This window comes from Ambystoma mexicanum, chromosome 12 (assembly GCF_040938575.1).
Source record: "Ambystoma mexicanum isolate Mex_15411 chromosome 12, UKY_AmexF1_1, whole genome shotgun sequence".
In the NCBI taxonomy this organism is placed as follows: domain Eukaryota; kingdom Metazoa; phylum Chordata; class Amphibia; order Caudata; family Ambystomatidae; genus Ambystoma; species Ambystoma mexicanum.
In genome coordinates, this window is record NC_090936.1 from 861,095,231 (window position 1) to 861,108,213 (window position 12,983).

Consider the following 12,983-nt stretch of genomic DNA (forward strand, 5'->3'; position numbering starts at 1 on the left):
TATCAGTTTGGAAGTGCACACTACAACTACACTGCTGGGTACTACTATCAAGATGCATGGACATGGGTAGGGGGCAGACTGAAAAGGCTAAATTGTCAAGTAACTTGATTGAAAAGCCGGGTCTCCAGGGGTTTGTTGAACTGGTGCAAGGAAAAGGGTTGATGGTTGTTCTGAAGCATTAGGGCTGCAACTGAGTCTTGCATCACCTTTATTTGAGTATCTTGAAGTAGTGCCTCAGGAGAACTTGCATCCTTTGTGAGGCTGAGGGAGAAGGGGGCTCTTTGTGGAACCATCTTTAAGGTAAGCAGGAGAAGATGTGTGAGGGCATTTGTAGACCAATCTCTAAATATATTTGTGAAAACATTTACAGGAATGCTAAGAAAGGGCAGCTATGCAAAAACGTTATCAAATCGGACCTGGAGAACAATTCTAATAGCTTGGAAAAGGTTTGAAAGACAGTCTAGCTTTTAATGGAACAGGGCTGTCTAGTGTGGTGAGGCATTCACTGGAATCCCACAAACTTCAGCATTCGAGACACAGCTTTGTTCAAATAAACCTTTAATGTGATATCCCCAGTTTAAAACTTCATGTAATGGACCCACTGAAGGAAAAGCGTCCAATGGACATTTTTCCTCAAATACAAAGTGTTTTTTTTGGGTCTGCCGCAATCAAATGAATTGTATAGGACTTTGCAAGCTCTTGAATTAGACCAAATTGTGGTCATTATTCCACTGCATGTTTGCACTGCAACTACTGCCACATGCAGTTTCTCCGATGTCCTGCCCCTTACCAAATCCACTTCCTTGTCCTCGATTCATGTCCCCACCACCATCTGTAGTGCATGCCTACATCTGTGCCTCCCACTGAATATCCTTCATTTTCCTTATTTCTGCCAGGTTCCCCCCCCCCACCCCCCATGCACTCTTTCCCAGTGACCACATTGTGGTCCCCACAGCCTCAAAGCTACAGAAGGCTGATGGAAAATAAGACCCATTCCCACCTGGGAACATTTTCTGTTATTTCAAGAAGTAGAATTACTTCAATACATGTTTTCTGGGTGATGCAGTAAATAAAGTGTGGGATGAAAAAGACAGCCCCAGACTAACAGAGATGGAGAGGTCATGTTAGACCCCTATTGTGACAGTGAAGCTGGCCAATTTGGAGTTCCATGGAAATATAAAATCCAGTCCAAAACTGAATTGACATAAGGACCTAGTCAACTCCCCTAAAATGGACAGGTGCACAAGTGAAGGGGAATGTACCCAAGAGCTTAAAACTGACAGACATGCCCAATGGGAAATAACATGTGGGGCTGCAGATGCTGACCTCATGTAAACTGGGAGAAGGCACCTTTTTGACAGATTCAAAACTGCAGCAGTACAAATGGGAAAATATACATTGAAATTATAGGCATGTGAAAAACACGAAGGAGGAATTGTGCTTTACATTTAAAAAGTGAAGCCAAGTGAAGCATTTCAGACAAAGACACTTTTCACAAATAAACTGACATCCAAATGGAACGGCACAATTGTTGGATTTTCTATGCAACTGTGACCTATGTTTGAATTATACCTAAAGTGAACTTATCTGTCCAAACTGCATGTCAAGAAATAATGTAGTTTAAACATGCCCCAATATAATGCTCTAATGTTACAGATAAGCACGTCTTGTCGATTTAAAGCTGTATTTTTTTGAAGTATTGATGCAGCTGGTATTTTCCCCACTGAATTGAAATGTCTGTGCCTTTCAAAATTTGCACTCAAGACCTGGGCTGGGCTCACCAGGAAAGGTAAGCCTGGATCAGTTCGAAAAAAAAAGAAAACGGAGAATAAGATCCAAATTGTGGGAGCTGTAGATAACACAGCCAGCAGAAATGACCTTCAATGTCAGGTCTCCCGATTAACTGTGCATTAGTGGCCAACAGAAATGACCTTTTAAGGGCTGACTCAACCTCAAAAAATGGCTTCAGAGCCACCAATGGATGATCAAACATTGTGTTTTAAACATTGTGTATACAATGGAACTCGCTCATGAGTAGAAATTCGGATGGAAAAAATGAAATTTAGGAATAGGTGGGGGACATGTGAAACTGAGGGGCATATGTGAAGCACTGCCATTGATTAACATTGGACTCCTTTTCCCTGAATAAAAAGAGAATCGCATGTCCAAGTGAGCTCATCCCGGACTCCTATTAAAGGGGATAAGCAGCCCGATGCTATCATGTAAATATGAATCCTGTGTAATGTGAGTTATGAAGACAATTATGGTTCCAGCCTTCTCATAATTCCGAGGGAATGGAAATTTGGTGTGGCGATAGGTTATGGAAGTAAGGTTTGAATCATGAAGGGTCAGAGTTGTGACTTTCTCTGCTCAGGAGTAGATTGATAAATCGTAGCTCCTCCCAGGAAAGGTGTGCTGAGATATTAGTATTTTCTGGCTCACCATAAAATATAGAACTCCAACATATACATGTGCCTGCAGTTATATGAACAATTAGGGTAGCTGCCATGTTAGATTTTTAGGAACACAAAGTTAAACCCACTTGTCCTTTTGGGATGATGAATCTTTCTCCTCCCTCAGCCTCCATCATCCACACCTCCCAACTCTTTGTGCAATCAACCGGCAGTGTGCGTATTGGGGAAGCGGGAGGACGGAGGGGGCTGGCCAATCTGAAGAGTGAGAATTATGATAATGGACTGGCACCAGCCCTTAAGATATCAGTTTTCAATGTGAGGGGGGTCTTTGACTTACTTTTGGGACCTTTCTTTGGACTTTTGATTTTTTCCTCGACTTTCCCACTCTATTGCTGGAAGAAGTCACTTCTGGACTCTTGCAAGGAACAACTAGCAGATTGACAGGGAGCAACCAAGGCATTAAACATTGCGTGGGAGATGGAACTGGGAAACCTAGAAGCTAACTGGGCCTGATGTTTGAGGAGCTAGAGGAAGTCTGGGTGCTGTAGACTACACTTGAACAAATCCTTTGACCAGATCTGTGCTGTCCTCAAAAGAGCCCTGCTGTTTCCCCATAACCAAGGCCTCCCATGTAAGTAGATTAATACAAATGCCAACATAAGTGTGAGGGTGGTCTGGCAGCCTTTTTCTTCATCTCGCATAGCAGGTAGAGGGGTGGAACTGGGGAGACACTTGGCACATTTTATTAAATCTAACTCAAATGAATTCCAGTATAGAAAAATCACCTTATACATTTAAATTGAATTGTGTTGGGGACTGCCTGCCTTAATCCTTTCCATTAAATTGTGGGGAGGGGAGAAGCTGTGTAGATCCCTAGTGCATTGAAGTTAAATCAATGAATTCCCATATAGAAAATCACAAGATGAGGGTTGTTTAGAGTTCAAAACTAAGAAAGTTCATGCCCGGTGTGTTATAGCCAGTATAGACAAAGGACTTGGATGATTCAACATTTCTGAAACCCCTGTATTCTGTACAGAAGGGGGGTGTCCATAATCCCAAAATAAGTAACCCTAAAACACTGCCATTCAAGTGAATGTAGAGGGTGAAAAAATGAAATTCCCATTTATTTACTTGCATCCCAAAACGATTTTCCCAAGGCCCTGTATTGTATGCAAATAAAAAGCCCAAAACAGTTTTCCCATTGAGTTCCTTTCCTAAACTTTGCATTTCAAATAAAACGCCCAAAACTTAATTGGGTCTATGTTTCAAACCCTGCCAAAAAAGCCCAAACCATGTTGCTACTGTATTCCCACTCCCTTTACCTTGCCTTCAAATTAAAGGGTCATATAGAACTGATGCCTGGGGGTAGGGGTTGCTGGGAGAGGAGCACTGTGATATCCCCAAGCAATCACTGGGGGTGGTTTAAAATTTCATAATTGTGAATGTGCAAGAAATCCTACATGTACGTTTTGATGTAAAGTCTATAAAAGCTGCCTGTGTGTTAGAAATACAAGTCAGTCAATGGGTGCAAGTAATTTGAAATTGTGTGCCACAGCGTTGGTGGCTGATGTTGGCTGTTTTATGGAACTTTATCAAACCTTAAATAAATATATATTCTTACTATACACCATACACTGGCCTGGTTCATAGCTCATTGGTGGTACAGAGGGTATTTGCTGGGGTGGTGCAAGATAGGTTGGAGGCCTCATTAAAGTTCAATCTGTATAAGCGCTTTGGGTGTGCACCATCTTGCTTGGGAGCATGGGGGGTTGGGCGGGGGGGGGGGGAGAACTCCCTGACTTGAGTGACCACCTAATAAATTGTGACAAAAGCATGCCACACAAATGATCAATTAAATATATGCCAGTGCTAGATAATTTGTAATGCAGCTACACTGTTAAGGCAAAAAATGTTATGTTGGACTAATAGTTTGATTTCAATTTGGAATGCACGTTAACTTTTTGAGCTCCTGCATGTAAACACATTAATGAATTAGAAAAGTAAATAAAGCAGATCGAAGATTTAAATAATGGAGATGGACCTGGTTTGGGCTATTTGTCTTGCAGCAAGGATACATAGAAGTCTGGCATGCTCAGTCACATATCAGTGTGTGCATCTGCACCAGTTTTAAATGTATGGAGGGCAGTTCCATTACCATGAAAGGAAAGGTTTTTGCACAGGGGGCAGAGTTGTGGTAAAGAGAAAAAGTTTCCTGGAGATGATCGGCGGAGACTCCAGACATTTATAATTATGAGAATAATGTTAAATATTTGCACCACATACTTCACTTAGAAAAAAAGGGTATGCAGTAATAAAATTGCGGCAAAAATGCTGTGGTTTGACCCGGTAAAGGTGCACCCCATTATACCATTTAAGGGGAATGGAGGTTGCGGGGTGTCCCCCGCATCCTTTATATATGGATTGTGGTGGCAAAATCACAGCCTTTTTGCTGAGATTTTAACACATGGAACCAAAAAAAGGTAATGGCTAAAGAAAAAATTGATCAGGCTAGGTTAATTCTAGGCATGACAGAAATGTTGACATTGTAAAACATGGGCCAAGGCTCCAATGCGGAATCTTTTTTGTCTACCTTTGTAATTATCAACTTTCCAGAAACCAGAGGAATTTGAGCCACATGGGATGTGCAACATTACCTTAAATGTAACTACTCCTCGTCCATTTGTTTACAGGGATTCACAAGGATCAACTGTAAACTGATGCTTAAAGAACCACCCATTGTCCTTAAAATGCTCTGGTAGTAAAACAAACAGAAGGAGATGATGCCAAACATTCTGGGATATATCCCTTTTCTCCTTATTTTTAGAACGCCGTAAAACATATTAGTACCCGGCGAGAGTCAAGCAGAATGCAACACGCATTCTGATTGGCTCTCGCCAGGTCCTTACCTGGCCGAGAATCCTTCGATTCTCGGCCGGGACTCCAGCTGCCTTGTCCTCGGCGGGTGGGCGTGGCAGCCCCTCAGCCAATGAGGAGGCTCGAAGCTGGGCCATCCCCGCTCTGAGCCTCCCCACGGGTGAGAGGCTGCCTCCGCCCCCCGCTGGGGACTCGGCTAAGCTTTTTTTTTTTTTGTTTTCCCTTCCCTCCCTCCTCCCTACCCCACCCCACTTACCTTCTTGCTCCTGCATCCCTGGTGGGGGACGATGGCAGCCTCCAGCAGTGTGGAGACTGTGCGCCTCCACACAGCTGGAGGCTTCCATCGTCCCCTGGCAGGGACGAAGGTACATTTTTTTTCCCACCCTCCCACCCCCACTTACCTTCTGCTTCTTTTTTTTCGGGAGCGGACACGCTGTGAACACTTGTGTTCCCAGCGCGTCCGCTCCCGAAGGCTGGCATGGAAAGAGAAAACGACTCCCGTTTTCCCTTTCCTGGCGACCATTTTCTTGGTTGTTTTTTTTTCTGTCCCGAAACGCTGTGGCGTTTCGGGACAGAAAAGAATGCTTTTAGTGCCCGGCCACACATATAATGCGGGCCGGGGTACTAATAGCAATATGACCCTCGCGGCGGGGGCATTACCGACTCTGGTAATGCCCCGGGGCCTTCGTTAAGGCCCTCGCTTCCCTCAGGCCTATAACTATGGGCCTCGGGGCATTACCTGAGTCGGTAATGCCCCCGCCGCTCGGGTCATATTTCTTAAGTAAGAGACCAGAATGAAGAGGGATCCCAAGGGTAGGCTTTTTAACCCATCTACTGCCATTGTTGAACGTAAGCTGCACTGTAAATGTCTGCAGCCTCAGCCATTGCTTCAGTAGTAGGACCATTGGAATTCAACAATTGACAATGCTCAGGAGCTGCTCAGTTCATTCATCTTTCTAACTTGTGTCAAGAATAGAATGGTGCACTTCTTTCTTAAAAGGAGTTGCAGGATACAAGCTCATTAATAATGCCCACCTAATGTATTACACCGCTACAGTAAGCAGTGAGAGGCAGTCATGGGATTTAGGAATTATTTGACATCAGAGGTTATTCATGGATAATACAGGTCAAGATTGCTTTCAATTTGCTTTGCCTGGCATAGCCGGTAAGCCCATTCTCATATTACGTTTTTTGTACATGGCTTATCCTTGTACAGGCAGACGTGAACCACTCTGCTGAGATCGGTGTTCGGCCTGCTGGTCACAGATTCCTGTATGGTTGGGCAGATTCAAAGGTTTGCCCCTCAGATGTGGATAATAAATGGAAAGCCAGGCTACTTACAGGGTAATGAACGAAAAGTTTGAATCGAAAATGCTGAATGCACGTTTAGTGTGCATTCGGAATAGTAGATTAGATATTTTACCCATAATACTGGACAGGGGAACAGGGTTTCCAGGGGTGTCCTCTCACTCCCTCAGTTCAGTATTAAAAGGCAGTGCGGGGAACACATGGGTGAAATCCCCAAAAAATCGAAATGCGGGCAAGTGAGCTCCCGGATTTTGCAATTCTATCTTTTGGTACAAGTTTATTTAATGTATATCCTAATCCCAGTACAGTAAAATTACAAAAGTAGCAAACACTAAATATTTTTTTTTAAATCCAAGCCATTAAAAAAACATTTGAAAAGGGCTGTCGGCACCTCATTTGCCCAAGCATGCATGGAGGTTTCAAATTCTGGAATGAAGAAAAAAAAATACAAACGCCGTGCCAAAAAGAACAGAAAGCAATACCTGCTAGGGATGGAATGGGGGATGCTTTCACATACAAAAGAGACTCAAGTAAATTCGGTGCATTTGTTGATGCATGAAAGATTCATACACAGAACAAAGCTGTGCATAAGGCAAGGGCGCTAGAGCATTAGAGGCATAGTCATCTAGTTTAGGAAGTTATATGTTGCTGGCGGGTTTTTAATATTCCTTGGAGGCTGCCACTGGATGAGCACATTCATACATATATAAATGTGACCACCAAGAAAGCTATGGGCCATGAAACTGGTTTAATGCTTGGAAGACATTGGTGGTATGTGGATGAGGGGCGGGGGATGGGTTAGTGGAGCGTAATTGCAAATGTACCATAACTGCCATTTATGCGCAAGGATTATGATTTACGAATCCCACAGGGTTTACGGTTCACTTTTCATAAAGCAAGCAGAAGTGGGTCCAGATCATCATGTAAATTCAAACATTTGCCCTCTGCAACATGGTGTTTAACTGTGAAGCAATTTCGACATGTCAGATTCTTCAGCGTGCCCCACCTTCCGGCAGTTTGAACCTTGACCGCTGTACAATTGACACGCTTTCCCAATAAGCGCTATGTAGCCAAACATTCTGAAAGTATGTGCTCAAGTCTTCATGCTTCGAGGGACAGAGGTTTGTCAAACCGCGATGATTGATGGAAGGCTCCCGTTTCAAGAACCAAAGTACATTTGCAAAAAAGCAAGGTCTACAAGCACAAAAACAAACAAAACTGCAAAAGCAGAGGCACAGACTTGCCTCGTGGTCTCTAGGCCCGAAAATGATACAGGCCAGAGCACACACAAAAAAGCCAATGAAGTATTGGCGTTTTGTCCCTTTCCCAGTAAGTGGCTTGTGCCTAGTGGAGACGCCCCGGTGGACTGTTTTAGAAGCACAATCTGACCGCATCATGGCGCAGTGGCAGACAATCCCCATACAACAGTGTTCACAGAAAGATTATGTTCACATAGATGTTTTCTGTTGGACTTGCATATTTTTAAACAAAATATTTTAGCAACTGGTTTAACAATCTGGGACCAGATTACAGAAACATGGCCATACTGCTAATGCCGTGCAACTTTGCACTTGGATCGGTGCAAAGTTTGACCCATTTAAAAAAAATGCTGGGACATAAGAAAACCATTGCACCGTGACAAGTGAAGTTTGGCATGGTATAAGCACCAGGGCAAAAATGTCACTAGTTTAAAGAAGATGCATTTTCATACCAGTTTGTATTAGCACTATGGGAAAACATGCACTAGTGCAACATTTCTGCAATCTGGCCCCCGAAGTTAACACCATTTAGACAAACAGGACAATTTATATTGTGACACGGATTTTACCAACATAAACTGAAAGGCTTTCTAATCTACCGGTTATACCCATTGCCTAAATATTTGTGCCAGGACAACGAGAACTAGCAAAGTTTCAATTTAAAACGGGTAGTACTTGTGTTCCGCTTCAAAAACAAGGTGCAGTAGAATTCATGCATTCGCTCTCGTGCATACTCACTTCCTTCTCGATTCTTCCGACTGCTGGGCATGAAGGAAAACTTTGCAGAAGGTTTCGTCACACCAACAGGTAAATCTAAAAATATGTACACACAGTCAATTGAAACTCACTGAATAAGGACAAATAAAACGTAATCAATATCTACAAAACATACCAGCGTAGGTGCACTGATCAAAAACTACGAGCTAGTGAAAACTTGCACATTCCAGGCAAAATACACAAATGGCCTCATTACGACCCAGGCGCTAATGGGTTAACGGCACCGTAAAAGGCTGCAGCGCCGTTAACCTATTAGCGCCTAATGACGAGGACCCGACCTTAACGGCTGGTTTTACCTGCAAAGGGACCTTGGTGCCAAGTACGGTGCCACAATTTGCGGCACCGTACTTAGCGCCTTCCCCTTTCCCATTGAGCCCTATGGGGCAAAAATGGGAATGGGGAAGGGCCATGGCGGCCATGGCGGCATGGGGAATTACCGCCCTGCCAACCTCGGAATGGGGTGGTAATTCCCCATTCCACCATGACGGAGTCGGTAAGTTACCGGCATGGACCATGGTGCTATTAGCACCATGGTCCAACGCCTGGGTCGTAATGAGGCCCAAAGCCTGGTTGGTATTTACCCATGAAACCTAAAATAACCAGTCATGTTCCTGCCACCTAGCCTTCAGCTTGACTGTAGCATGTGCGTTTTCATCCCACTGTTTTTCTGACATGCACAGATGGGTAGCTCACATGTTAAGCGCTGGTGTCGGCACTGGGTATAACCTATAGATAGCAAGTTCGGACCTGTTCTGCATTTCATCCTTCAGTTCGAAAAACTGAGCACAATTTAAATGGGTATTAAAAGCTATTGTGTTTAGAAGTGGGTGGGATCTGTTGTGAAGCAGTATATAAAACACAGACTTATCAAGATGGAAGGTAACTCTACAATCCCCCAGCTACTTCCCTTTTGTGGGGCAGCCCTGATCCAGGAGTACACCATAAAGGTGTATGTGCAAGCAGGATTTGTCAGAGCCAGTGCTGTGCTGTTTGCGGGACATCAAGGACTGAGACATGTATGCAGTCTAGGTCTGAATGTTATTGCCTTCATAATGGTTAAGTGTGCCGAGCACAGAGACCTTGCAAGGTCACCTCCAGTTTGCTCCACTTAGGACCTTGCTATTATGCAGAATGGCCCATTGTCAATCCAGATCTTTTTTACAAGACTAGTTGGACACTTATTGAGGACATTCAATTGTGGTGCAGGATTGCCAATTGCACACGTTTCCAGGTCCTGCTTTTGGTTCTTTTGTCTTGATTTTTCAATAAAGAAGGGTGTGAGTCATCAATGGGTAGCTCATTGGCGCTGGATGGACCCATGCCGCTTTTGATTCAGATCATCTGCCCAAAACCCTGATCGAGATGCCTACGCATCACAGACACGACGCCCAAGGACATTGAATCGAAGATTTAGCATAGTTGGTTATGTCCTCCTGGAGAAGGACTGCAATGAGAAGGAGTGAGATGAAGTGGTCATTATTTTCTTGCTCAAAGACTCAACTCTCCCAGTGATTGAAATCCTGGATCCCCTGATACGGAGCTAGTTCTCTACAATATTGGAATTTCAAGGGGAGAGGCCTGGCTAAGGAGAGTCAACAAGTGGGTGTTGATATGGAAGGGCCAGGAATCGTGCCTTTCTCCTGTACATACACCGACCTAACACATGAATTAAGGACAACGTGAAGTATATACACCTCTGCATAGTAATGCAGGAATATATAACAGTCCCAAACAATTTCTATTTTAAATTATTCCAAGTTGCTAGATATTTTTATAAAAAATACTATTTAGACTTAACATTAAATAATGCTTTGACTGTAATGATGAGAGTGAAGAAACATATGAATCACTGGTAATTGGCTAGTTAAATGAAATGTGAAAAACCCGACCACATTTGCTATGTGGTGTTGCACAAATAGAAAACTGCCCCATGTGTGCGCATTTTATCTGTCACCATGCGTCTTTCATTTTGCTTAAGGGTCCCTGCAAAACACGGTTTGTTGTGCTCACATTTCAAATCCCGATTTCTTAAATAAGATACACTGGGGAAGAGTATACTGCTGCGTGCACAGGAGGCAATCGAATCCCCAAATTCACTGGGGGCCATCGGGGACTTTAGAGCAGTGCCCGAACACCAGAGTGTGGTAATGGGTCCATTAGAGCCGACATGCCATAGTACCATAAAGCAAGCCTGTCGGTGCCATTACAGAACATAAACCAAAAATAGGTCAGTCTTGGTCCCAAGCACAAATAACACAGTCCATACAGAGGTGCTATGTCACATACCCTCTGCACAGACGACAAGCAACCATAGATATGTTGAAATTTATTTGGGTCTCAACCATGAAAGGTCTCCCCATTTCCACCCGTTGACACACATTACAAAAATGCCAGTGAACTGGTTATTCCAGGTTAAAGCTTCAAGGAAATCAGTGCACAAATAGGAGGTAAGAGGGGGGGAAGAGGAGCAACCATTGTGAAGGTACTCTCCTATAATGGGTTGTCCAAAGTGGTAACCTGCAAAAACAGCACACAAATGTTCTCATGGAACCCACAAATTCACATTCGGTTCCATTGTAATGGTTGAACTTGAAGGGGCGCCAGGCTACGACAAGTGACCCAATTTTTGATTCCTTGAAATTGCCATTTGCCTAAAATAAGCTTACTCTGGGATTCCCCCATTTCAGTACAGAACCCCAGCCCCGGCCCTTCAGCATACTGGGTCATTAACTGCAGTGGTCAGGTGCTCCTTACCCGACAGCGGCGTTTCTGTGGTCACTGGTAATTCACACGTGCTGTCATCGTCCATTTTATGAATAGCTTTAAAGAGCAGAATGGTCTTGGTCACATACTTGAAGTACTCCTTTGGCACAAATTCCCCATCGTAAAATGGGAAATCCGTTATAAACTCCTAAAAAAAAAAAAAAAATTAAAAAAAAGACAAATGGTTACACACGTCCACAATTATACAAATGCGTAGAGTGGAAGACAATCGGGGAAAAACTACTATTGTCAATTCAACAGTTTCTGAAAATTCTGTACATGTCCAACCATTTTCCGAGAAGACAAAGACTGATGTGTCCATTTCACAAAGGCGGCACATGTTCTCAGAAACCCCATACAGCTCCTTTATGCTACAGTTGGCACAGGGAGGACAGCATCAAGGCATTGGGAATCCTACTCCTTTAAGCTATCCCTCCATTAAACAGGACCAGTTATACATAGATGCTACCAAACACCACCAGCAGGGCCTTCCTGGGATAATATTTCAGTTTACAGTTCCAGTGGGATACATTTACATGTGACCCTCTGTACTTCATCTTTCATCTCTTGACTTCTACCCAGTGATCTTAACCCGAAAACATTGGCACCTGCCAAAATCATTACAAAAGAAGGGAGAGAGAAAAAGCATATTTTCCAGTAAGAGCCACAGGGAGGGCGAGGGCTAGGTGGAGGCAGAAAATGCATGGTGGCAGAAAAATGGGTGAAGAGGAACAGTGTTTGCGTCCATGAACAAGTGGTGCATATGCAGGTTTAATAACCATTTAGCTCAGTGGTATTCAAACTGTGGGTCGCGACCCCCTAGGGGTCCGCGGGTGCATCCCAGGGGGGCCCTGAGAGATCAGCATAAAAAAAGATTTTTTTTTTTTTTTAGATTGGAAGAAATGGGCAGGGGTGGCCCACATGGGCGGGCTGAAGCATGAAACTGTCTCAGGCAACAATGAAAAAGTGGCCCACAGTTGTAAATGGATATTCATTCCTTTAGTCACAGACTGGGCCTCATTACTACTATGGCGGACCAGTAACAACGGTGCTGGTAAGCTACCGGCACCGTTGCTACCGTTCCGCCATAGTAAGAGTTGTGCTCGTGGGTGCTCGACAGCCCCCGCCAGGTCTGACCTCAGCTCGTCGGATGCACCAGCACCGTTATTAACGGTGCCGGTGCATCCGAGCTCCCCCTTCCCATTTGAGCCATATGGGGCTCAAATGGGAATGGGGATCTACCGGCACCTTCGAAAGGGCAATTATCATGTCCGCCTAACTCGGCATGACCTAGTAATTGCCCATTCGCGGTTGCCAGACCCGGATGCAACTCCAGTGGCAGCCGTGCCGGTTTTACCGGCACAGCTACCGCCAGAGTAGTTATGAAGCCCACTGTTTCAATAGTACCCAAAGGGGTGCTTTGTGTTAAAATGTAAGTAAATTGTGATATATTCAGCAACAATGGTCAACATTACTAACTGCATAGTGGCCCCTCACCCATTATGGAGGAGCTAAGGAGCCAGCCCAGTGAAACAGTGAGCACTCCCTCAGCTGCTTTATCCAGCTAATGGAGTGCTCCTGGGCTGGC

The 12,983-nt window shown here is 44.2% G+C and overlaps 1 protein-coding gene across 2 annotated transcripts in view; it reads right to left on the reverse strand.

Annotated features, from left to right (window-relative positions):
- The window catches only part of KITLG (KIT ligand), a 211,160-nt gene that overhangs the window by 32,073 nt on the left and 166,104 nt on the right, over positions 1 to 12,983 (reverse strand). For both annotated transcript variants that reach the window (XM_069629336.1, XM_069629337.1), the window contains 2 exons: positions 11,387 to 11,543; positions 8,594 to 8,668 (listed from right to left, as the gene is read on the reverse strand). In XM_069629336.1, coding sequence (XP_069485437.1) covers positions 8,594 to 8,668; positions 11,387 to 11,543 — 232 coding nt within the window. The remainder of the gene's footprint in view (positions 1 to 8,593; positions 8,669 to 11,386; positions 11,544 to 12,983) is intronic.